This window comes from Excalfactoria chinensis, chromosome Z (genome assembly GCF_039878825.1).
Source record: "Excalfactoria chinensis isolate bCotChi1 chromosome Z, bCotChi1.hap2, whole genome shotgun sequence".
Classification (NCBI taxonomy): Eukaryota; Metazoa; Chordata; class Aves; order Galliformes; family Phasianidae; genus Excalfactoria; species Excalfactoria chinensis.
In genome coordinates this window covers 23367876-23395145 of record NC_092857.1, presented here as the reverse complement: position 1 = coordinate 23395145, position 27270 = coordinate 23367876, and the positions used below count along the sequence as shown (strand labels likewise).

The following is a 27270-nucleotide window of genomic DNA, read 5'->3' as shown; positions in this document are numbered from 1 at the left end:
CTAGCTATGATGTGAAGCCAGCAGGCCTGGTTCTCCTCCTGTGACATTGTTCCCCACCATTTAGTTCTGAATGCCCGTCTCTGTTCCTTTCCTGTCCCACAATACTCATTGATCTTCTCCTTCCACAATTTGGCCATTAGTAGGAGCTGAAAGCATTCTTCTCCTCAGACCATTATTTACTATCTGTTTTCAAGTTGCATTCAAGAGCAGCGCTGGTTGAGAGATACCCACAAGTAACAGAAAAAGCAGGAGTGAGAGCACTGGGGCAGTTGGGGTATTTTCACACAGATTCATCTAACAACACTAGTACATAACTATTTAAACTGTTCTCTGAATTGCAGTAACTGGTCAAACCTGTTCTAACAACTTCTGGCTTTGAGAGCAAGCAACTGAAATCAGGGAAGCTGCTGCTCAAGGAAATCTGGTGTTTCAAATGGATTTTACATCACTTTGGACTTTCTCCAGGCAACTATAAATTATTTTGGAGACAGGTCAGAGTCCTACAGCTATCTGTTCAATTCAGTCATCATTCTCGGTTTGAAACATTCACTGCAATCTTTTTCCCACCTAAGAAAAACATATCAGTGTAAGCAAAGTGCATATTCCCACTAGGTACTTTAACATAAGTTGTTAATGACTTGTGACTTCCTGATGCAGTCAGGCAGAGAAGACTTGTTTCACACTAAGCAGGTAAGCAAAATTTAAACCAGATGATTCCAACAAGGAAGAGCTCTGAGAGGAGCAGGATTAACATAACTTTATACATCTAAGCAGGGGCTCCAAAGCATGAGAGGAAAGTAGCAGTACATTGACAACCTTTGGTGGTTACTTGAGAGGCAAGAAAAGGAGCTCACCTCCTGGAGTCCTAGAAAAATATTATTCAATAGGAAGTTTTTGGAACTACTTACAGACATTGACCCTGAGCATCCATTCAATCTAACAAGGCTTTTGGTTAACTTCCTGCTTGTACAGTTGAACTGTAAAGACACACTGTAAGACATTAATCACGTAATAAGGAGAAATTGGCCATAAAAAGGAGGCTGCTTTAAATTTCATGAGCCATCATGTGAATCCAATTTCACTTGCCTTTACCATTCAAAAAAAACAGCGCTGCACAGATACACAAACTTAAACAAGTTTTCCCTTTGGTAATAGCAGCTTCAGTTGGAATGGAAGGATGTTGCAAATGAAAGCTTTTCGTAACACCTTACCAGCCCTTCACATCGCTCCAACAGGGAGCAAACTGGTATTTGCAATCAAACTTAAATCTGGTTCCAGTAATTAAAGGGATCATCTAAATCTCCTACTCAGTGGCATGAGACTCTATTTACTAGTTAATTAAAGACTGTTTCCTAAGCCCTTTCAGAACAGACACTAAAAAAATAAAAAAATAGACTGAGAATGCAAGGCTGAAATTATTGGTTAGGTTCTAACTAGGAACAAAGTGTTAATTTATCCACCAGTTCACATTTGCCTGTATTTTTGAAATGTCTTGTTTCCTTTGATATAACTGAGGGTGAGAAAGAAAGTATATGTTCCCTAACGGCCTCTCAGTCATAGCTGGACTTACCCTCAGCTGGGCAGCTGGGCTGCAGGCTGCATGGCAGGTCACTGTACTGTCAGTGAGGTTGGGAACCTTGCATGTACTCCAGGTCTCCAGTAAGTATGAGGGGAAGGACTGTAAGGGACTGATTATCACAGCTGTAGTATTAGCAAAACATAATGACTTTCAGGCTGAACAAGAGGTAAATACTTACATGGTGTCTATAGATGTCAGCATTATTTGACTTTAAATAAATTTTTCTATGTTCTATTCTAAGCACTGAGTAAAGGTGGCCCGGCAACGTGAGTGCCATTCAAGGCTCTGGAAGAGAAAGATTTTTTTCCTTCCTATGCCACACATAATATAAGAGAAAAGACAAATTAAATCTCACACCTATGTGACTGTACGGAAGCCATTGCCTTGTATACATAAGACTCTCTTTATCAATGCACAGCACAAATCCTCCCCTTTTGGACCCAATACAAGAACAAGTAGACCAGAAACCATTGGATTTCTGGGTAACATTTCAGTGGACATCACATGGATATTTCAGCCAGGGTAACAGATCTGGGCTATACTTAAGTCTTTACATTAAACTGCAAAGTCTGCAAAATCAGATTTTCCAATCCACTTTCTTAAAATATTTTGCTAATGTATCTGATCAGTTAAAGGTAAGCTCTTGCAGGCCCTGTGCTGAGCTGCCTGCTGGGTGTCAGACAGGACTGAGTCCTCCTCCTGCCCCAAGCCAACAAGCAACACAGCACTTGGGTTAGTACAGTTCAAGCACAAGCTGCTGCTGCTTCAGTTAACATGCTCTGATCCTCAACCAGGCTTAATGCCTCACATTTATTATCATGTTATCAACTCTCACACAGCTTTCAGTCGGCTCAGGCCACAAACAGAAGTTAGGATCTAGCCACTATATGTTATAGAGACTTGGCAGTTCTCTCCAGTCCACTGTTAAAAAAAAAAATCTCCAGCATCCTTCCCAAGAACGTAGGACTCTTGAGGCTTGCATAATTTAATTTCATAGTACAACTCTACCTTACAGTTGGGATTGGAAAGATTTATTCATTTCCAATGCACATCTATCCTGCCCTATATAGCTTCGTACAGCATCTTTATTAGCCAGAGAGTTCAAGCAGTGTGCTGAGCATACACAGGTATTTGAAAAGACAGCTAAGGATGAGGGCAGGGAGTGTTTTGTAGGTATACACCTGTATTTACACATGCACATGTACACACAGGCTGATATGTTTTGATTTGAGAAGCTGAGGAAATGTGAGCATAATGGGTCTTTGATTCAAATGAAGTTTTCTAAAATCCCCATTCCCAGTCCTTCTCCCCATGCACACCAGTCTTCCCTTCCCACAAGTGCCCTCTCCTGCTTGGGTGGTCCTAACCTTCCATGGAGAGTACTGGAAGCAATGCAGTCCCCTGCCCCATCTCCTGCACATGAAGGTCAAAGCACTGTGCACTGCAAGAACCATGTGTTATAAAACAGTTTCATGAGAATAGCTCTCAACTACTGCAGTAACTTAAGCGGATAGCCATGAAACTAGGATAAAAACTGCTTTTTGTCCTTATGCTTAAATCTTGATGAGCATTTTGGAATAGACATGCAAGGTACTCCAGAGACTCAAGGCACCTCATATGGTGGTGTTCTGTGCTGGCTGTGTTTGTACTCCTGGTCTTCAGTGGTCCCTCTGCATTGCTCCTGGCTCCTGCCATCTCACATCCATCTATTTTTCCTGCAGACCTATTCTATTGTCACTCTCTTCCCACTTGCACATCTCCTTATCCTCCACATGCTCCTGGCTGTTGGGAAGTTTCTTCCTCTTCCAGGCAGGTTAGCTTTTGGAAAGCTCTACCTCAGCCTCCTCCCCACATAACTCCTTTCAGTCATTTTGCTTATTTAACCCTCCCCTTGGACTCCTTTCTCATCTATAGCAGGGAAGTGTGACAGACAAGTAAATCTTCAGCTGTCGTCACTTCTCCCCTGGTGAGAAGAAGGACTGACAACTCAGCCTTTTCCCACGGCAAAGCAAACTACAACCCATGGGCTACACGTTTGCCAGTACATTAAAACACTAATCTGTAGTGTTTAACTATTACAACAGGTCTTGGCATACTTTCTGACAGGGCCAACTAGCATTTTCCTAGCTATTACAGATCTATGTACATTATTGATTGGTTAACAGGCTCTGTGCTTGAAACAGAATGTTTTACTTCTTCGTTGCATGCTTTCCTACGGTAATGCTCTGTTGTAATTAAGTGACCAAAGACTGATCACAAAAACCAGACCCTACTGTGGTTAAAGCTGGTGAAGTGCTATGCCATGCAACTCCTTCACATCAGCTTACTCTGTTTGTGTAAGTCACTCCAACGCCCAGCATCAATCATGAGCTGAAAGATGCTGACGAAGGCCACCTTTCATAGCCTTTCCTCATCCCACTACTTTCTCAGCCCTTTCTTTCTCCTTTGGGAAAGAATCAGCCCTTTCGCTTTCATCCCAAATTCTCCCACATTTCCCAGCAGTGCCTAACAAAGACAGAGCACAAAGAGGTCACAGAGCATCCCCCCTGTATGACCAAGTGATGTCCAACAGAAGCAGCCAGATACTGCCTGAACTCCTCCATGCTGACAGCAGGTACAGTCAAGCAGTGGCAGCCACTTTCCACCAAGACTATTCAAAACTCCATGATGAACTGGATGAAAAACACTCCTCTATTCAAAACACGCCTTCAGCATTTAGAAAATACAAGTCTTAGGCATCAGCTACATAAAAATTCATAATTGTGGGGAAAAAAAAGAGTTTATATCATGAGGGCTACTCCAGACAACTGCCTCTAGAACTTAAGGAAAGCGGTACAGTGGAAAGGAGGAAGCTTCCTTAGGTTCTTGCTTGTTTGCTGATGAAACAGTGCGATCTTTTTGATCAGCCCCACATCAAACTGGTTGTACATCCTTGGGTGGGTCGCTTAAATTATGAATTTCATTTCCCTGAAACACTCAGTCATCACTTCCTGTTTTCCAAGCAACTCCTGGAAATAAAGAAGATGCATAAGATTCGTAACGTTGCTAACAACTAAACACCTAAAGGCAATAGCAGGATACAACCAAGATAATGAGTCTAAATTATATAGTTACAGCTGCCTCCAGACAGTTGAGACTTCTTGTCCTTTAGAGATTTTATGATAAGGACAGTTACTTACAGTCTTCATAGGAAAAACAAAAACAAACAAAAAACCCACAACCAACCAACCAACCAACCAAACAACAAAAACCAAAACAGGCTTTATTTGATTCTAATGGATGTATATTTATCATTTTTAGTGATAACATTCAGAGTTGAAATCTCATTGATTTTGCAGTCAGGCACCAGTCTCCCTGACCAGTGGATATGGCCTTCTGTAATGCTACAGCATGAAAACATGCCTGTAGATTTTAAAACAGTAATATTTGAGGAAGAAATAGCAGTTTAAGAGTTTAAGATTTGAAGTTTCTTATGCTAATAAAGACCGATTTTTAAAATAATTTAAATGCCAAATTCAGTGTTTCCAGCAAGTTACAGGTTATTCCCTTGCAAGCACAGACATTCCAGTTCCTGAATACCTCCAGCAGAGAATTTGAAAAGCTGCTGGGAGGACCACATAGAGGCCATATTTGATTGGAGGAAAGTGAGATTGGATGTGCACCGATCAGATACTCCTGCCAAGCCTCTGCAGCTCGTTAACCCTCTTGTAGCTAATGCCTGTAGCAATATGATTTATGGTGCTAATGCAAAGAGAAAAAAATGGGAGACTAGTTTTAATCATTTTTGTGAAATGGTAGATATCTTGAAGAAATGTCCTTCGCATTCTTGGAGGAAACTAATTATGGATGAAAACTGTGGTGGGGGAAAAAAAAAAGGAAGGATGCAGATACACTTCACAGAAGATAATAAGTGTGTCCTGAATCTACAAAAGTTGTTCTCTAGAATGTTCTCTCTGCTCTGGAAATCTTATATTCAGAGATTTGATTGAGAGAGTGTGTGTGGGCAATGGCTGTACTCAAGGCAAATTTCACATTTTTCCATCTTTTTTGATAGCTATTATTAAAACTGCTAACTCAGTGCCAGCAGCACAGCCAAGAAAAAACACAAGCAACTGTTTCTCTCTCTCTGCTCTATAACACAGGTTAACTTTTTAATTTAACAGTAAACCAGTGGTTAACCATCTGACAGCCTGTCCTGCCTGCATGGCAAATTGCTTTTGTAGCTTTGGTTTGATGATTTAGCTAATAACACGTGGAGGCCAAACAGAACTTAATCCAGATCCTTAGAGAAATATAAAGTTTTTGGCTACAGCTATACTGTTAAACAAAAACAGTCTTTCGGCCTTAAAAATCCCAGCAGTGCCATCATTGCTGTTTCCCCAGAAGAGAGCTCCCACAACATACAGGTGTTTGCTTTACCATCTATGCAGCAATGTGAACGCGTTCTTGCTTTTGTGAGAATGACTCCAAAGCAGAGCTGTGGAGATCTGAAACATAACAGAACGTTTTAGGTCTGAAATCGTTGTTTGCAAAAGGGCTGAAGTGTTTCTTGGTGATTTGCATTTTATCTCTATAGGTTGGTGAATAAAACATCTCTGTCACTCTCTGTGTCAAACACAATGCTTTATTTACTCACCTGCTCATATACTTATTCTTCCTAACAAAGTCTGTTATACTGTCATTTTATAACTTGCAGCAACACTGTCTCTGCTTGTAATACACTGGAGCCATAACAATGTACTATTAGCAGGCTTTATACTTAGCTGACTGTGAGCCTATGTAAGTCCCATTCTATTTCACATATTCATGTCCTAACAATCTCTTTTGGGGTGTTAGGTTATCAAAAAGATACAGAATCAAGATCTCAGCCAAGAAAAAGGAAAGGAAAGGAAAGGAAAGGAAAGGAAAGGGAAGGGAAGGGAAGGGAAGGGAAGGGAAGGGAAGGGAAGGGAAGGGAAGGGAAGGGAAGGGAAGGGAAGGGAAGGGAAGGGAAGGGAAGGGAAGGGAAGGGAAGGGAAGGGAAGGGAAGGGAAGGGAAGGGAAGGGAAGGGAAGGGAAGGGAAGGGAAGGGAAGGGAAGGGAAGGGAAAGGGAAAGGGAAAGGGAAAGGGAAAGGGAAAGGGAAAGGGAAGGGAAGGGAAAGGAAGGGAAGGGAAGGGAAGGGAAGGGAAGGGAAAGGGAAAGGGAAAGGGAAAGGGAAAGGGAAAGGGAAAGGGAAAGGGAAAGGGAAAGGGAAAGGGAAAGGGAAAGGGAAAGGGAAAGGGAAAGGGAAAGGGAAAGGGAAAGGGAAAGGGAAGGGAAGAGAAGGGAAGAGAAGGGAAGAGAAGGGAAGAGAAGGGAAGAGAAGGGAAGAGAAGGGAAGAGAAGGGAAGAGAAGGGAAGAGAAGGGAAGAGAAGGGAAGAGAAGGGAAGAGAAGGGAAGAGAAGAGAAGAGAAGAGAAGAGAAGAGAAGAGAAGAGAAGAGAAGAGAAGAGAAGAGAAGAGAAGAGAAGAGAAGAGAAGAGAAGAGAAGAGAAGAGAAGAGAAGAGAAGAGAAGAGAAGAGAGAAATAAAAGTGTGTTATGTTTCTTGAACATGGAAGATAAATCTTGTCTATGAAATAGTAGTGATTTCTAGGTGTCTGCCTTATTATGAAGAGACTAATCTTTATATTATGACATTCTGGAAATATATATTTAAATGGAGGCAGATTACATCTCTGAAGCCCACGTGCCTGGTTAATATATCCAGCGTTCATATAGCAGAAATCCTGGAGAAAGAAGACAGAGGAAATTTTGTCTGCTCTTAAAATAGAAGTAATAGAAAAATGCAATCAACAACCTGATGGGAAGGTTTGGGGACAGGCAGACTGTTCACAGTGGTGCCCAGTGACAGGACAAGGAGCAACAGACACAACCTGAAAAGCGAGAAGTGCTGAACCAGAGGAACATTGGTCTTTCCCAACCTGACCATAGCCATTGTCCACAAAACTGATCCTGAGCCGTGATTAGTGCTGACAGACCATTCATGAAGCACACCTACATCAGAGGTGCTGATGGTGCTCAAGAGCACCAGAGAGTGGGTGAATCACTCATTGTCGTGAATGTAAGAATGAAAAAAAAATAATTTCAGTCTTTCCATCTCATGCTTCAATCATATCCCAGAGTGGGCTAGAAAAGTCACTATATAGCTAGTTCATTCCTATTTACTCAGAAAAGAAGTAGTAATGCCATGTCCCTGCCTGCCAGTACAATTATTGGCAACACGCTGGAAAGCAATTTATACAATACTGTTCTAATTATACATTATTGTTCTAACATCTATCAATGTAGACAAGGTAAGTTGGAGTTAACCATATTATGTGTCTGTATTTTATCCTGTACAGAAACTGATACTGCAAAAGAATCTAAATAAATTCTAAAGTTGGCAGCTGTAATGTTCATATCCTTGGTATTAGGATTTCCCAAGTCATCTGAGTTGCTCTCAGTTGCCTCTCTAATGTAGGTCAAGTGCTGTTAGAAGCAGGTAATCTATGCAAGTAACTTTTTATGCCCTTGAAAGCAAGGTTAAACAGTTTGGCCTTCTCCAATCCTTTAACATCAGTACCCTGCACCCTACATTATCAACGTGTTTGTTACTCGTGCAACCACAGTCCTGCAAGTCACATATGCTAACCTTATGCACTCTTAATAAACCCACTTGAATTCAACATGAGCACTCTGTCCATGTGATGTGAAACATGCAGACATGCTTGCTGGTTACAAGATGCAGTTGAGATGGACAGGGAAATGCATGGCATTTTATTGGCCAAAACATTAACAGCTACTAACCAAAAATATTTCTCTCTTTTAAAGATCAAAATGAATCTTTTTTTTTTTTTCTTCCCTATTTCAACTAAGTTAAAAATCACTTTGGGTGTTACTTACATCCTGCGCCTTTACCTCTGAATCAATAAAGCCCACATAAAATGCAGTCAGAGAGGGCAGTGTGTGCAGGGCTCTGGGCTGGTTTTGGCTGTGGCTGTGGGACTGCTTGGTATTTGATCTTCCTGGGACCCACAGGTGCTGTAAAGTTCCATCTCGTTCCAGGGAGTTGCTGTGAATTGCTTGTCCACCAAAGCTGGCAGAGATAGTGCCATCTCTCCCTGCTTTTTGTCCAAGGAGTAGCTCAACGTGGCCTTGAACAGGGCAAAGCCTTGAGGCAAGCATGCCCTACCCATCCCTGAGAACAAGAGGGATCAGATATCAATGAGCTTTTCATCAGTATTCATATTTCATGAAAATATTAGATAGGGCCATCATTTAAAAAGAAACACTTAGATGAATTGTGTGAGGTGAAAGAAAGTGATAGTGCTTGGAAAGGAAAACTGCATCTGGAGCTCAGGAAGCACCTGGATAACAGTCTCAGACATGGTCTGATTTTCAGTGATCCTGTGTGGAGACAGGGGTTAGAACTGATGGTCCTTGTAGGTCCCTTCAAAGTGATCCATGAATGTCTCCATCTGCACACCCCATGCTTCTCACCTGCAGCATCTCACCTGGGCAGCAGCTCTCCCAGCTGCCTCTCTCCCTCTCTGCTTCCAGCAGTGCCCACAGTTGCTGCCCAGCAGCCAGTGCAGGGAGTGGTGATCTCCTGTCACACCCTGGGAAAAGTCCTTTGTTTGTACAACAAACTGAGCGTGGAAGGGGAATGTGCAAAAAGCACTTGTAGGTACACACCAGGTGAGGAAAAAATAGGAAGAGAGAATTAAGCAAGTAAGAAGCAGCAACACTGGGTGGAGCAGGGCTGTAAGTCTGGCTTGCTCTGTGGCTAAAGGAGAGATGGAGGAGAGGGGCATTTCTATCAGCAAGAGCCAATCTGCTGACAGGGCATAGCAGCAGATCACTTCCTGTACAAAAGACCTGCAGTGACACAAGAGGTGCTTTGAGGCCTGTGAGCCATGTTTACCAGGAGCACATGCGTCCATCTGTCCCAGAACCTTTTATCCAGGATCATAGATGAAAGGCATGGTTCAGCTAAACCAGGGAGGACACATACACAGCACTGATGACTAACCCTTTTAAAGCTGACAAAACACTCGCTAACACAACACATCTGATCTTACCTTATGACACGAGCATTTCCAGGGTTTTGCAAAGTTATCCAGAAACAGCTAGATGCAGAGTGGAGCCAAATGCAGCTTCAAACAGCTGACAGCCATGAGCCCCATGAAAAAGGGGCTAAAGCTCTCCTATTCAGGTAGAGAGAGACAGTGGCAGATGCTCGGAGGGCTATTAGTCAGGTGGATACAGTCCCTGGACCGTATTCAACAGCAGTTTATAAGCAAACACCATCCACAGCACCTTGCATGGAAACTGAGTATTTGTAAGGCAAGATGGCTCTATTCTGAGATAAGAAATCAGACTGCCTTAACAGTCAGACCTGCTTCTTTCTTCCTTTGGCTCAGTACCCCTCTGCACTGCAGAGCGGGATAACACCATGATTCAGCTCTAATATCAGCTGTGCCCTAAACTTGGCTGCTTCCTATCAATTCTCCTTGGCTAAACAGCAACCTTCCTGCTGGCAGAACCATTGTCCCTGGCTTGAGACCACTATCTAGAAAGTCAAACCACTTAACTCTATCCTGTGGCAGGACTCTTCCTGTTAATCTTGCAGGACGATGTCCCTCAAGGTGAGTTCCCACAGCGGTCATACACAGCAGCCCCAAATTCTGCCCATGGACAGATGCCAGGAGGCAGTGGATGATAGGACATGGGTACATCCCACAGCCCCCTGCAGCCCAGCCAGGCTTCCCTGCCCTTAGGGAAGTGGTTTTGTCCCAAAGCCATTGCTGAGATGTAGTGTGATTGGATGCATTGAAATCTGATGGAAGACCCTGTAAAATATAAGCATCGAATATTAGTTTATGTGTGTGATTCTAATTTACATAAATGTTCAACAGCAGTTGAATAAGTTGAATAATATGCCAGTAACGAGCGGTGTCCCCCAAGGGTCTGTCTTGGGACCGGTGCTCTTTAACATCTTTCTTAATGACATCGACGAGTGAATTGAGTGCACCCTCAGCAAGTTTGCTGACGACACCAAGCTGAGTGGTGCTGTTGATACGGTGGAAGGAAGGGATGCCATCCAGAGGGACCTCGACAGGCTGGAAAGCTGGGCTCAGGTGAACCTAATGAGGTTCAACACAGCAAAGTGCAAGGTTTTGCACTTGGGCCAGAAGAACCCCAGGCACTTGTACAGGCTGGGAGGAGTTGTCCTTGAGAGCAGCTCGGCAGAGAAGGACCTGGGGGTCCTGATGGACGAGAGACTCAACATGAGCCAGCAGTGTGCTCTGGCAGCTCAGAAAGCAAATGGGATCCTGGGCTCCATCAGGAGAGGGGTGGTCAGCAGGGATAGGGAGGTGATTGTCCCTCTCTACTCGGCTCTTGTGAGGCCCCATCTGGAGTACTGTGTCCAGGTATGGAGCCCTCAGTACAAGAAGGACATAGAGCTGTTGAAAAGGGTCCAGAGGAGGGCCACGAAGATGATCAGGGGGCTGGAGCACCTCCCCTATGAGGACAGGCTGAGGGAGTTAGGCTTGTTCAGCCTGGAGAAGAGAAGGTTGCGGGATGACCTCATTGCAGCCTTTCAATACCTGAAGGGAACCTACACCCAGGAGGGGAGTAAACTCTTTGAAAGGGCTGACAATAGCAGGACTAGGGGAAATGGATCCAAGTTGAAGGAGGGAAGATTTAGGGTGGATGTTAGGGGGAAGTTCTTTACTAGGAGAGTGGTTAGGTCCTGGAACAGGCTGCCCAGGGAGGTTGTGGATGCCCCGTCCTTGGAGGTGTTCAAGACCAGGTTGGACGGGGCTCTGGGCAACCTGATCTAGTAAAGATGTATGTTTGGTGGCCCTGCCAGGCAGGGGGGTTGGAACTACATGATCCTTGAGGTCCCTTCCAACCTGGGTCATTCTGTGATTCTGTAATATGGCCAACCATAAGCTCTACTTCTGAATCACAGCATGGCTTATGACCCACAAATTCTGCACAGCAATTACAAAATATCTAACAGACTTCATTGAGTACGCAATATGAAGTCATTTATAAAACGTCTGATAACAGAAGAATGATATTAGGAGGTGTCCCGGCAGAAATTCCAGTGGCTTTGCCTCCTTCAGAGATATAGATGAAGGTTTTTAGGGCAGACACACATGAAGGAGTACACATTGTCTCCCATGGTATCCAGATACTGCCAGATGCAGAGCCTAAACTTGGTGATGAAAGAGATTTGACCACTCATTTTAATTCTCAGTTGTGTCTTATGTACTTTCTCAGTCTCAGGGGTGAATCTCATATTCAAATATACAGTTTCCAGCAAGTACTGATACTTAAAAATTCACAGGCCACTATTAGAAGCACACTCAGGACAGATGGCCCTGTTGTGTAAGTGTTATCCATGGAGGGAGCTGGCACTTTATTCCATGCCACACCTATGTATAAATTTAAAGGTTTGAATAAACAGTAATTTTTCCTGTTAGGCATTGTATTCCTGTGTGGTTCACACATGTGATAGGCCAGGCTATCACTGCAGATTGCTGCCTCTCGTACTATGGAGGGGAGTAAATTTTGCATGTCTTGCAGAGGTGTGAAGGCTTGAAGTTTCACTGCACATACTGGATGTCCAGTAGAAGTAGTCTTCCCCATTCAGCACCAAGCAATGGGAATTAGAATCCACGATAGGATTAAAGCCATCTAAAAAGGAATCAGATACCCCATAAGAGACCAGTGAGTCAATTTGATGCCCAGTGCTGCTGTAAGCAGTCTGGACCTCCGTATGCTGAGAATCCAGAGTTCCTGTCCAGCAGGACAGGCAACTGATGCAACCTTGTCCCATCTGAGATGGCTTTTTTCTTCCAAGGTCTTTTGTATTTTTTGATTCCCTGTGTCAAGTGTGCCCCAGCCAAGATTGACTACAGACAAACAGGGAAAATGAATGGACTGGGACCTGTCATCCACACACTGCTACTCCAGGATGATAAATGCCTCAAAGCCTGCAGCTTTTAAGGGGCAGTTACAGAAGTTTGACACAAGTAGACTAGAAAACTTCAGAAAACTTAATTGCTGCAGAAAACAGTTCTTTCTGAGACTTTGCCTTTCTCTAGCTATGCTAAGTAAACACAACACTTGGACGTTCAGGGCCAGGCTGCACAGGCTGGTGGTGGCACCCAGAGCATCAGCTCTGTCCCTGCTCTGTGCTACAGCCCATGGACATCTCCTCTTTCCCTTCCTTCTTTGGAATTCTGTAAGCAAAAGGATGGGACAGCAGACAGTGAAAAGCAAGGAGAGAAGCTCTTGTTGCTTTGCTCCAAAGCAATGGACTGGACAAAAGTCCAGACAAGAAAGCAGGCCAGCACATAGCAGACCTGAGGAACTGAACTACAAAGGTGTGCACTGATGGCCCTGCAAAATGCTGTATTAGGTTTGGACATTAAGTTACATCTGAGGGCAGAGAGGTACGAAGGCAATGTGGAAAATCAATAGCATAAATAAATAAAGTGCATATATATATATATATATACATAAAATGTAAATGAGCTTAAGAGATCAAAGGGTTTGGCTCTATGTATGTTATATATAACGACTGGAATGTTTTATACACAGCCAGCATTTTTTCTTGGCAAATAATTACGAAGGATTCAAGATGCTTAATACCGCTTCCAAGTCATATCAGGCAGTAGCCTGAACTGTGCAGAAAGTACCAGCAAACTTGCATTTCCTGTTCCTAAATGTTTTGAGGCTCTCGGGAGGTTTAACTGCTGAACTTTGAGATACTGATCATAGTAACAGCAGCAGAATAGAACAAAGGGAAGGGAAGTGCAAGTGAAGCAGAAGCTTAAACCAAAGCAGTAAACTACATATTGTTGACCTCTTTTTATTAAGAAGACTTGAAAAGGACGCTATAATGGATTCAAAACATCAGGGGGGATGGAAGGAACGGACAACGTTTAAAAGAAATGATCCATGGAGAGAAAATCTCTAATAATTTATTGACCTTCAGTTTCACATTGTGAAAAAAAAAAGAAAACCAACAAAAACGCAAGTTTTACAAAACCTTAAAATGTAGTAGCAAACAAAAAAACACACCATGGACATTTTACTTCTTCACTTGTACAGTTTCCTTTTAGTACATGAACCACATCTCTTCAACAGCCAGGAAAGAGAACATTATTCTGCTCAAATCACTCTTATTCAGACAGGTGTCAGACCTAGAGAAAAGGGGCTGCACATTTATACCAGGAGAGGAAGGCTGTCCTTTGTTACATGTTTCTACAGCAACCAGCCCACAGAATAAGAGGAACCTTCTCGTCTTATGCCAAGGGTTTTGTGCGCACTCTGCTGTGAACTGCCTTCACTTCAAAGCGCAGGCTGTGCACAGGACTGGAATGGCCAAGCATGCCGCCGGGATTCCCACACCAGCTCCAAGCAAGTGCCCAGTTGCCCACCCCAACTCCAGCTTCCTCCAGCCTACCCACAGGAACTAATGCAAAGGGCAGGAAAGCAGACCTTGGAAACAGCTGCAGGAGGCTTATCCCACTTTTGGAAGCCACACAGTGCCACAGAGCAGATTTGTGCTGTAAGCTGAGAATTAAGGTGCAGAGAGGCTTCGCACCTGGACTCTCATCAGTTTGACAGGGAAAACAGGTCTCTAATCTGGATGCCCTGAATCAAGGAAGGGACCCTGGCTCCTCACTTCCCCATGCTTTGCACCATCAGTAACACCTGGGAGAGGAACATGCAAAACACATGTGTCCAACGTGACAGCTGATTTGGTCTGAGATGCACGGCACCAGTGGCACAAGCCAGCAGCAGGGCATCCTGTGCATGCAAAGAGGTGCGGAGAGGAGATCTATCCTACCTAAGATGTTTTTCTATTGCTCAAAGCCATGTAGCAGAAAGGAGCTGATGTGGGGTGGGGGGATTGCTGTGGGATTCAACACTTTGTTAATCTATCATTTCAACAGATCAGTTAAACTAGAAGAACTACAACTGTTTGCATCTAACTGGGCCTCACCCTTAAAAGAAGCTGCTAATGCCTTTGCTAATCAATGTTGTCTGAGTATTCACAGAACTCCAAGTACTCTATTTCTGAAATGTAAAGGTCTACTCCAAACAGCAAGTCAAACATAAGGCAGCACAGAGAAACTTCCAGTGACCAGTGTAAATACTTTCAGATGACACAGCTTTCACAACTACAGCTACACCACTGTCACACAGAAAGGCAAGCATCACCAATGTGACTATTTTTGTTTTGCATGCACGCATGCAGCTGTTTACCTATACTGCAGCACACACCAACCATGTTACTGAATGTGCCAGTCAAGTTGGGCTCCAGAAACATTTAGGGAAAAACACAATACCATACATGCTTTGTAACAGAATCCGGCAAAGAAAGCACCTGTGAAAAATAAGCTTCTGAAATCCAGAAGGAAAAAAGTAGCTTCAAATCTCTCTCAAGACCAGACGGATAAGAAACAAATCTCTTTAAAAAATTAGATTGGTTTCTCAGGGCTCTATCGGACAGTCTGAGCAACCAAATGTTTATATACATACCTGGCAATGGAAAAGAAAAAGGCAGAACAGTCTGAGGGTTATTTTTTAAGACTAGGAGCTTTGAAATTCGTTTTCTATCCCCATGACAATTTGCTAGAGCACTTGGGTCTTTGATTCTTGCCCACTCAGGTGATCATCTGAAATCCAGATGGATGAGGCAATCCGGTCAGTGCAAAATTGCTGCTCTTGCATTTAAGACTTCATCTCTAACATATCTTGAGGTTTTTGTTTTTGTTTTGCTTTTATTCCTGAATCAGCCGCACTCCGCTCACTGGGGTCAATGTGGCTGAATTGTAGGTATCCCCTTCTCCAATCCAATAAATAAATAAATAACTTTGGACAATGACTTCATCTGGGCTTGGTATCCAGAAGCTATTCCACAGTATTTGCATTGCAATCAGGGAGCTGCACAAAGAGAGAGCTGCACATGGTTTTGGCTATTTCCGGATAAGAAATTGAAAGGCATGACCAGCAAATGAAATGTAGCAAGGACACCACCTACAAGATGCACCACATGCAACCCGGGGTGTTGGTGGCATGAGAAAGTGACTTCCATGGCTTCTTCCTTTAGTACGTGTGTTTAGTAAGATCCTGCTTTGTAATCCTTCCATTTCTGACCGGGAAGCCAACCCTCCCTCCCACCGTTACCCAACAGTTTTCTTTCTTTGTGCAGCAGAGCAAGTCAGCAATCACAAAATGTGCAAAACATACAACGATCCACACAAGCCCTTACAACATGAAGACAATTGCAGGCATTGTTTCAGCATGCAAGCACAGAACAATAAATAACTGTATCTACAACAAGTAACGTAACAAGAATAGGACAGTCCAGGTTACTCATAAATACAGGGAGGAAAGGGAACAAGAAGCATTCGGGGGTGCCACTTTTGCTCCCCACTGTTGCAAGATTTTGCCACTGTGCTCTTCCTCCTCTAGCAGGAGGTCATTCGCTGTAGGGTCCAGGAGACGCTGTAGGCACTGCCCACAGACAAGCACCCCTGGCACACAGAGTCCCCCAGAGCAGCACAGCTCCCTTCATCCCGCTGCTTCTGACCCAGCCTGCTACCCTGCAGCTGGCGCTGACGCTTCAAGTCATCACAAATGGGAGTGACAACCATTTCAAATTTCTCACACAAACAGCAGAGTCCACGAAAACAGGGAGCTGTGTGCTGCACTGCTCAGAGAAGTCTTGTCTCTTCTTTCTCTCTTTTGAAGGACTGGTTAAGATCGGCACTAATCCACAATTAATAGCACAAGGACCAGATCATAGTTTCATTCATTCGTATTTAAATCATGTGCTGAAGTCCAGAAGACAGTTGTTTTTTTTTTCCTCCTATTCCTTCATGTCTAGTTTAGATAATTTACAAGGTGCAGATGATTTTCTTCAAATGCAAGAGATGCTGAATGATTTTTCTTCATTAAAACCATTTATCCAGATCCAAGGTTCCAATTCTCTTCCCCAAACAGTGGAGTAAACTAAAAACATGGGAAGAAAAAAACAAAACAAAACAAAAAAAAACAGAAAGAGAGAGAAAAGGCTTTAAAGTGTTTGCTGAGTCAATGTAGAGTCAATGTATCATAAAGTTTTTGTTAGATGCTGAAGAAAACCTAACAGCTAGGCTTAGGACACAATCCAGTTGATGCGCTTTCCCACCCCCTGCCACCTTAGTGCTCCAACTACTGATAAATAAACCACCCATGAACACAACTATTTAGGGTCAGATTTGCCTTACTAGCCCACCTCAATAAACCATCCCACTCAGTCACTGAAAAGGGTCAGTTAAATCTTCAGTTATAAATCCAATCATTTGAAAGTGACATCAAACTGGCCAAATACAGCTTAACGCGATGGGCTCTGCATCCTGCATACCTGAGCATTTCTGTGTTCCACCTACATGCCTGTGGATTTCTTTTAAGTGAAGTTTGTACAACATCTCTCCCACAGAAGCCCAACTGAACAGTTCCTTCTGTCCCTGGGCCACAGCAAACCTGGCTGGAGTCATGCAAACGGGGAGGTGAAGGCGTTTCACCCCAATGCTTCCATTCACCATGAAGAACTCCAAATTGAATTTATTCATGGTATAGAAAAGGACATATTAATCCCCTTACTTAAAACATCTCTGCTATTCATTAGAGCAGAAACCTGTTTCATTCCTTTCCACACAGCAGTGTACCACGCATCAATAATTCCATCCTGGTGTCTTTTATAAAAACTGATTATTGAATGAAAAATTCAGCCTTTGGATCCCGAGATTGTGCTCTCCATCTTCACTTTGAAGCTGCACTAAAACGGCAGCTTCCAGAACATCATCAGCTTCTTAGCAGTCGTTTCTGACAGCACTGCTAGCATTTTCAGAGTTGAACCCAAACCACTACAATGCCAAAGAGCTGGAGTGAACTCAGTTCGCTTGAAGGTAACACGTGTTTCTCAAGCTGTTATGTCCAAGTATAACAGGGAGCACGCACTGGAAATGCAGTAGCCCACACAACAGGCCAAAGAATCGTGCCTTTTTTGCAGCTGTGGGCTTCAAACAGGCTACCTTCATGACATCCAAAAAAGCTTCTGCTCTTAGTGCTGATCAGTGTTTGCTAGACATTCCTCAGGGCAGCTTGTCATTCTTCCCATTGAAGAACACACAAATCAACTCTGAAGCCAAAACAATCTTCCCCATTATGGGATGAACTTTAAAACAAATATATATATAAATGATTCAAAAATAAAATAAAATAATATATATATATATACATATATATACACATACATATATATATAATATCCAACCTACTCGAAAACCCCAAGTTGGAAGAAAGGGACAAAGCAGACTAAGACTGGGGCCACACAGCGCCATGAAAACAGAGGGTAATCAGAAGTAATTTCCTTTCTGTCCCTCCCACCCACTGACAAAGCAGCAGGAGTCAGTGGGAAGAAAAAAAAAAAAAAGCACTTGCTGGATGAGCACACAGAATTGGAGAGACTTTCAGTCTGTGGCTGCGTTCATCCAGTTATCTTGTGTGTCAGTGAAGCTAAAGTAATGGCTTTAACAAGATACTGCAAAGCAAATGAAAGCTTTTGCACCGCTATATTCTGAGGATGGGCTTTCAAAATAAAACATGCTGTCTCAGGCGCTGTAAACGTTAGAACTATTAAGTCAGTCTCAGAAGAATAAGTCAATATTTTTCTTGGCTCAGACCTCAGTCCAGGCATTCAATACTACTGTTCTGGTAACAGCAAGAAGCACTGAAAGTGAGTAATAATAGAAATCGACTGGAGATGTAAAGAGGTTTCACCAGTGAGAGGGGAAGCCGTGGCACAGAAATGAAGCTTCCCCACCCTCCATCAGGGTCCCAAGCAGAAGGACCCTGGGAGTCTCCAAACACAACGTTCTTTCTGCTTTCTGGAGAACCCACCTCAGTCTGGACTTGTGGGGAACTAAAACACCAAGGCAAAGCTCACGTCATTACTTCAGCTGCATGTATTTGCCTGATTCCTTCCAGCCTTACTGCTTTTGTGGTTACATTACACACACAGTTCAAATCCAAAAAGAAGTTGCCATTCATGGGGCACACAAATTATTTAGGATTAAGCAAACCGCTACGTTCCTTCGACTGGCTGGCGGTAATGGTGATTCTGTCCTGATGTCTCTGGGAGGGGGGGGAAAGAGCAACACAGCACTAAGGGGAGTCTGACAGATTTGTTGCAAAACAGAGTAACAGCTCTGGAAAATATCAGCAACTTACTTAATGTGATGTAACTCTTGGAAAGATAAAAACTGGGAAAAGCTAGAAATGGTTGAAACAAGCAGTAGTCCAGAACATAAGAAAACAGTTTTGAAGAACACTGGCAATGTATATAGGCACCTAGATTATTTTTTAATGAATGTTTTCTCTCCTCCTCCTAAAAACTGGATGGTCACAATATCCAAATGGGGAGACTGAGACTTGCTTGGGAGAAGATACAATGCTGAAGTTGCATCTGTAAGAGCTTGGCCCATTATGTGTAATTACATTGTTTTGGAACAGTATGTGCTATAGACGGGTAATTATTTCAGCCAGCAATATTAATTATATGTCTTCCTGACACTGTATGCAGCCCAACATATATGTCCATAACTACTTTGAAAAAAAATATCTGTATTTCGAAGTGTAATAGTGGGAGAAATTCAACCTTATCCCAGGTAGGTGCAGCCTTCCTATCTAGATGAGACAGTGAATTTCTTGCGAAGTCTTGCAAAACACTTCTCAAGGACGTAAGACATCAAGTTTCCCAAAAGAGGAAAGCATGCAGCCCGCCTGGAAGTGCAACTGAATTCACTATCACACTTCAAATCAGAATTTACAGTCCCTGCTACTGGATGTGCAGAGTGACCTGACCCGTGCAGTCAGGAGAACAGCTCCAATCCCCTGTTTAGCATGCATGTGGCATATAAAAGCAGAGCAGGATTCAGTTTCCAAAATATCATCTGCATTGCCCCACAAGGACAGGGCCTAGAAAAATAACATTTTCCAACATCTAAATTGTGCAGCAAGAAGTCCTGTGAGGAGAACTGGATGCAGGGAGGGTGGCAAACCACCTGAAGCACCTGCTTTGTCACAGGTGGGTTTCTGGCCAGTCACACGTATCTCACTGCTCCAGCTGCACCACTGGACTGCACATACTTACCCCCCCAGAGCGGAGACTGGAAGCTGTGTGAAAAGCATTATTACAGTGGAATTCAAAGTTGCTGTTCCTTACCTGGTAATTGCTAATTGCAACACACACACAATTATGAGGGGAGGTGCTTCCATGTGCTGACGAACGCCGTGGGAATCAGCGAGTAGGGCACGGTCGTTATGCTGTTCCATACGTCCAAAGTGGGATCATAGCAGTCCAGTGTTTTGCATCTCTGAATGCCAAAGTAGCCTCCAACAACATACAGCTTGTTTCCAGATGCCACTGCGTGGCAGCTCATTCGCTTGGCTGTCACATCTCCCACCTTAGTCCACTGGTATGTCTCACTGTTGAATTTGTAAGCAGAGCACGCAGAGAATTCCGTATCTCCGCCCATAATAAAAATCTGGTTACCCAGGACAGCTGCAGCAGTGTAGCGCCAAGGCTGGGGGCAGGTGGCTGGCACCGTCCATCTGTTCTCACACTGATCATAGCACTGAACTTTGGGCAGCTTGTCATGGCTGACACTGGTCCCTCCGAAAGCAAACAGCTTCAGCTTTGCGCTGACCACAGCTGCATTGCTTACTCCCTCTCGCAGCGGGGCAACCATGGTCCATTTGTTGGTCACAGGGTCATACTGTTCTACTTGCTTTAAGGATACTGAAGGAGAAGCTGGAAGGCATCCAGTCGCTGCGGTGTGTCCTCCTACCACATACAGACAGTGCTTCAGTTCAGCAGAGCCATGGCCAAAGCGAGCCACCAGCATGGGAGCAGCCTTTGACCACTCCTCATGAAGGGTGTCATATACCCACACATCTTTGGAGACTCCGTTTTCTGACCCTCTTCCCCCAGTGATATACACTTTGCAGCCTATGGCACAAGCACTGAACTCTTTCCGCGGACTCGGTATGTCAGCCTTCGGAATGATCTCCTTCGCCTTTTGGTCCACCAGGTACAGCTTGTCACACATGAAAGTCTGGCCACCCAGAAGAAAAAGCGAATGGCCGGTTTTGCGGGGTCTGGCACACAAACTAGTGACCACTCCATCATTCTGTAGGATCTTTAACTTGCATCGTATCGATTCTTCTACTATCTCTTTGCTTTTCCTTTGCTTGGTGATAAGTTCTTCCATTGCCACATTCTCCATCAGGTATATGGCTGGCAGTAGGGCCAGTCTCACTGTCTGCAGTAGCTCGGGCAGGTAACAGTGACGCTTACTCAGGTCATAGTTGACCCAGTTGATAGCTGATTCATACACGAGCCTTTCATCCTCAGTTTCTAATTCTTCACTGGAAAGGAGCTGCACTACCATGTCTTTTGGCAGCTGGAGGAAGTCTTCGCTTTTACTGATACTCTGGAAGTTGCTAAGGCACATCCTCCAAGAGAGCTCATAAAGCTTGGTGCACTGGTGAGCATCTGACAGCAGCAGCATGCCAAGACAGTTGGTAGGATGAAGGTTTTTCTCCAGAAACTCTGCACAAGCATCCCTGATGTCCTGGAACTCTAGCATGTCGCCGGCCTCCAGCAGCGACTCTGCGTTCTCCTCATTGATGATAACCCTGGAGGAATACGCATAGTCCAGAAGCAGCTCCAAGACCTCTGGGTGGATGGAGTTATGGAAGTTGACTTCGCTGTCCTGGCTCTCTTTCAGTCCTCCGCTGAACATTGCTTCAAAGTAGCGGCTGCAGGCAGCCAGGACAGCTCTGTGGCAGGGGAACGACCTGTTCCCAGCATGGAGAAGAACGTCTGTAAAGAGACGCTGCTGACGCAGAAGGTTCAGGTGAGTCAGGACACTATCAGCATAGGATGACTTGTGGAATAAATATATGTTTATGGAGCCAGTACTGGCCCTAGATTTGCGATTTTCATGCATGCTGACTGACATCTTCCACACCTACAAACAAAGAAAATATATATATATATATATAAATGACATTAATGAGAGTTTAATTCATTTTCTTTTTACATAACAAGAAGGGTATCTATTATTCACTATAAGATGAGGGGGGGGGATAAAAAAAAAAAAAAGCTTAATTTGTAGATGACTGGACAGAGAATTGCATGTACCTCTGGCATGTGTTTATTTTTTGTAAGATGAGTTTCATAAATGACATACTCTAAATTTGTTGCCCAAGAGCAGGTTTGTCTTGGGAAACCTGATCTCCAACTTCCACAGCAATACAGTAAGCAAGTAAGTCAGAGGAGAAAGAAAAGGAACCAAGGCTGATTTTCTCACCCTTCCCCAATCTAGTCCAGCTGATTCATTACATATGTACATATGCACATGCTTGAAACATTCTCCTGTACTGAATCATAGCAGGAAGAGCTACCAGACAGAATACCTAAGGAATGTCAAAAGCGGCATGATGAACAAAAAACTACTAATCCCATTAGGAAGCTTTGCTTTGTTACAACAATTCCATATGCAACAGCGGAGAATGAAAAGGGGAACCTTAAAAGGAAAACTAAACAAGGATCATAAGTTTAGACTTGCAAAATCTTTTAAAAAAAAATAATATTACAATTGGATTTCAGAGATTACATCTTGAACTCTGCCAGTGGCCGCCTGCTGCAGTGATACAGCACACACAACAGGCAGAGTCAGCAGAAAGATGTTTTCACTGCCAGATGAAGTCATAAAGGCATCACCATGCTGTGGCTACTTCAAGAGCACAAGTCATCGACTGCTACTGGCTGCTTTTGAGATGAGGAGAATATATCCTATACAGTTCTATTCCTGACAAGCACAGTGCTTCTCAGTCCTTATCAGGTGAATGTTCCTGTTATCTGCCATGATATGCAGGGCTACACAGGGCTACATATGATTACTGGAGTAAGATTTCAGATTTCACTAAGAATTGTGTCAAAACAGCACAGAGTACACAGGAAGAGGGGAATACTGGGAGTTTAATTTAGAGCTGGTGGCTGAAATGAATATTGCAATGAATAGGTGAAGCATACAGAGCCCAGTGCAGACTATGGCTGTGACTGCTACTGTTATAACCTCTCTTCTCACTCCAAACTGCAGAGGAAACTTGGAGAAAGAAGAGAACCAAGCTTCCTTAATTGCTACGATACTCTCTTAAGCAGAGTCCCTTTCACTGCACCTTCAAATAAGGATCAGGGCAAAAGCCTACCTGGGAATCTCCTAGTCCTCAAAGTCAGAGCATGACCTGGGGCCACCTGCAGAGGTTTTTCATGTGGATGTACTTCCCTCTCTCACAGACTTGCACATTTTCATATTCCTGAGCATGTTTAAGCAGTACACAACCATACAACTTTATTCCCACATTTCATGCTTCAAGCTGACACAAGAGCCTCAAGAAACAAACAAAACACAACAACCAAAAACAAAACCTTTAATGAATGCACTTGTTTTTCTAGGTACAAAACCCTCAACAAAATCAAAACCATACATGATTCACTTGGACAACAGACTTCACTTCAGAATTTCCTATTTATGCATAATGGAGGATACACACACTGCGCCACATGTGCAGCACAGCCAGTACTATTCTGCATTGCTTAAATAACATGCAGAACAATCAATTTGTCACATATAACAGAAAGTTTGTGACACATCTTTCACTTCAGTTGCAGAGAGAGGAAAAAAAATAAAAATATATAATAAATCAAACCCACCTTCAAGCCAACATGAATTAAAAAACAAAGAGGCACCTTAGTGTAAAACTACCATAACCCACTTCCTTTAATATGGAAAATGACTTCCCTGGTACCATTCAACTGGGATTGAAAAGAGCAAGCAAAACAGTTCAGTGTAGAGTGCTCAGTCCAAAATCCTTCAAAGCTCATAGGAATCCTTTCCCATCAGAGCCACAACCCGAGTACCTGACACACAAAAGTTTGGAAAGGTGTTTTAAAACTCTGGTCCCATCACCAGTCTACAGAATGCATTGATACCAAGCACCTAGATACAGAGCAGCTTCAGGAGGCTGGTACATCTTCTCAACGCAAACTCTTTCATAGGATAAAATGAAATTACCTTTAAAACAATTCTATTAGCTAGCAAGGAGAATGGTGTCTGACTTTGATGCCATTCAAGGATCTTCAACACTAGTCTCAGGCTAAAATTACCTACTTAATTTACAACCAAAAAGATTATACTGACCACATACTCTCTCAGGCTGAAACCTGCTGGAAATGAAGGATTACAGAAAGGGTCATGGCTTAAAATATATATACACAAACAGTGGGGAGACAGGTGGGAAGAGCCATTCACCAACAAAGAATCCCCTAAAAGCCTTTATTACTTTTCCAAGCATCTTACCTTTTTAAGTGCCATCACAATGCAATACACAGCACTGTCTGGATCCCTACAGCTCAGCTTTCCTCACACTGAGGAAATAAACCTGCAAGGCCTCCTTTGCCAGGCTGTTGGATGGGAGCTGAACACTCACTGTGAGCCACCAGTATGAAACGATGGTGTCCAATGCCCCCTGCTCCCTGTCCCAGTCAAAGGAAGGTGCAGACAAACAGCTCTGGCATGCCAAGATTTCCACAGTATGTCAGGAAATACAATGCAGAAAACCTCTCACTATGCACTTAGGGTTCAGTATTAGGGCAAGTAAAGTTCACATCAGAGGCTGCAAATATTCAGCACCTACAGTCCACTAAGAACCACTAGCAAAGATCACTTGGAATGAGACCACAACCACAACAAAATAGATGCAAACTTAAAAAACTCACCTGGCAACTGCACAGACATTGGAGGGTACTGAGCTAAAAGCGCTTGTGGAAGGGAGGAACAGATTGCTGCATGCTGCCCAAGCCCACCCACAGCCCCAGTAAGAAGCACTGCTGTTTAAAAGAAATAATAATAGTAAGATAAGAAATGCAGCTACAGTAAGGCAGTCACATTTCACCCTACTAAAGGTGAAGACTTGGTCCCTCAGTGAGTACTGCCAGTTTTTATGGAGCACTTGCAGTGGTCTATAACTGTTTGGGTAACACCGTATCATCACAATGCCATCCACTGAGAAGAATTCAAGGTATGCCAGTTCACATTTAAGATAAGCTAACATACTTCCCCAAACAGAACAAAGATTCGTATCTACACGTATCTTTTCCTCCTCCGTGCTTGCTGAGATGAGCTCACACATGGACGAACCCTTAAGAGCAATTATCATCATTCACTAACGAGCAGTGTTTCTGTGAACATGTCTTTTTGCAGCTCCTGACAATTAGCTCCATCCAGAATCATACAAGAATGTTAAATGGTATAAATGACATCTCTGATTTCTCCGTTTGGTGCTGGAAATTATGCAAGCCTCAAATACTTCAGCGGAGGTAATTTACAGTCAGTGAGCAAATGTTCATCTTGAATAAAATGAGTCAACTCCCTTCAGGCAGCTTTTCCTTAGAAATAATAGTATTAGTATGTAAAAAACAAGAAGCGGTCAGTAAATTACAGATATAGATTTTATCTAGGAACAGAGGTTCAACCAAGACTTTGATTTATAATTACACTTCAACAGGCAGCTCGTCACAGCAGCCCTGTAGTAAACACGACTTTAAAACTGAACAACAGACTCCCTGCCCTACTTCTTTGCAGCTCTGCAGCGTGCAGGTCACAGCCTAAATCAAATGAAGAATTAAGTATTTTCAAATTACCGACACAGCCACGATGATAGACTCGTTTTCATACGGGTCTGTAATTACTTGGGGCTGGTGGAGTTTTAGTGTAGAATCAGTGAAACTGCCGGGGAAAAGGAAATCTGCCATACATCCCATTGATCTGACTGATACCGCTTTCAGTTGCTAACCCCGCGGCGATACCGTCGGTCTCGCTCAGCCGAGTCCTGATCCTGCCTGAACTCCTCTAGCACAAGCTTAGCGGCTCCCCAGGACCTGCAGTAAGATGGAAAGCAGAGCACGCTGCTCCTGCGAGGAATGCAACGCTGCTCACCGCACGCAGACAAAGAAACCCAGCTCTAAATTCCCTATAGTTCACTCCATCGCGGTGCCTTAACAACCCTCCTCTCTGAAATAAAAATTTACGGTTTTCTTCCCAATCTGATGCAGAAACAGTGCGAGAAGTCAAAGCGCATCTGTTTTTCTTTTCAGAGCAACAACCACGTGGAAAAGTTTCTGCTCCAGAGCAGGCGGAGCAGCCCCGCTGCCAGCTCCGGCAGCAACGCGGCGCATGTCCTTCCTCCGTGCCTGCCACAGCCGAGGGATGCCCCGGCCCGGGGAGGCAGCCCGGCAGCCTCGCAGCAGCATCCGGCGCTCCGCAGGACAGCCGCGTACCGGAGGCACTCAATCCCAGTGCCGGCAACCAACCGCTTCCCCGTTGCGGGCAGGAGGAAGGGACGGAGCGGTGCCGAGGAGCGGCTGCGGCGCAGCGCCTCCCTGTCCCACCCCGGCTGCGCGCACCCCACGCTGCCCTCCCGCCTCCCGCCTCCCTCCTCGCGCGGCTTGCCGGGCACCGACTTACAGCGGCTGCTGCCGAGCGGGCGTCCCTCGGCCTCCGCGCATGGGAGGGGAGAGGCGGCCGTGCGGAGAGGCGGCCGGCGGAGGTGGTGCCGGCAGCAGGAGGCGGGCCGCGGCAGGGAAGGAGGAGAGAAGGACGCGAGAAAGACCGACCGCTGCTGGCACCGCCGGGCCGCAGCTCTGCCCCGTCGGCAGCGCGGGGACGGGGTATATGTGCTGGGGGCGGGGAGGCTATGCAAAGCGGATGGGTGACACCCGGGGGAGGGACGGGGAGGGGGCGGGCGGCTGGCTGGCTGCGCCGCGCAGCGCAGCGTTGCTGTCATTGGAGTTCGCGTTCCGGGGAAGGTGCAGCGTGTCCCGGCGCTGCTCCTCCAGGGCTGTGCGGGTGGCCGCGCTGCGGTCCCAAGGAGCGGTCGGAGCTCGCTCCGCTATGCGGGCACAGGGATACCCGCGCGGGTGCGGGCAGAAGCCGGTATCCAGCTGCCGGCTCTGCCCCGCGGAGAATTCGAGTGCAGCGCCGAGCGCTGGGGTAGCTCTGTGACTACGCGCTGCAGCGCGAGGTTGCGCCTGGCTTTAGTTACTTCCCAGTTAACGAAGTATGAGAAAAACGCACATGTGCAAAAGGCTGATGTGAAAAATAAACACAGACAAAACAACAGTGTTTACATAATGGCGTTGTGTTGCTGATTTACTCTTTGCTAATGCTACTTGCAGCAATGGCGTTAGTCTAAAGAGGCTTCAAGAAAGATATGAACAATTTGCTTACCCCCACCAGCTCACAGCTGCATGTAACAGTTTGCACAATTCATTTGTTCATCATAAGGAAACATCACCGTTTCTTCTGTCAGAAAAAAACACCCCTGTAAGCAATTCACTAGCATGCATATGGTTACTTGTGTTCCTGTTGCACTCCATCGCCGCAGATAAACATAAGCTTAGTGTATAGCAGGACACATCTGAAGCTCTGGAGAACCTGGGGATAACAGCAAAGCATGTTCATTTCAGTTAGACAAAGAGCGGGTG

At 44.5% G+C, this 27270-nt stretch overlaps 1 protein-coding gene across 3 annotated transcripts; it reads right to left on the bottom strand.

Moving 5' to 3' along the window:
* Window positions 1-13566: 13566 nt before the first annotated feature.
* ENC1 (ectodermal-neural cortex 1) lies at window positions 13567-26456 on the bottom strand. Of its 3 annotated transcripts, none has more exons than XM_072359124.1 (3): window positions 26252-26456; window positions 19882-21691; window positions 13567-16625 (listed from the first exon to the last, which is right to left on the bottom strand). In XM_072359124.1, the coding sequence occupies exon 2, from the start codon at window positions 21680-21682 to the stop codon at window positions 19913-19915; it is 1770 nt and encodes a 589-aa protein (XP_072215225.1). In that variant the 5' UTR covers window positions 21683-21691; window positions 26252-26456; the 3' UTR covers window positions 13567-16625; window positions 19882-19912. The 3 variants fall into 3 exon arrangements, with proteins under 3 accessions (XP_072215225.1, XP_072215226.1, XP_072215227.1); XM_072359125.1 differs by lacking the exon at window positions 26252-26456 and adding an exon at window positions 25581-26166; XM_072359126.1 differs by lacking the exon at window positions 26252-26456 and adding an exon at window positions 24505-24578.
* Window positions 26457-27270: the final 814 nt, after the last annotated feature.

Excerpts from the sequence above, each read along its gene's own strand:
- ENC1 (XM_072359124.1), bottom strand. The coding sequence starts at position 21,682 with ATGTCAGTCAGCATGCATGAAAATCGCAAATCTAGGGCCAGTACTGGC.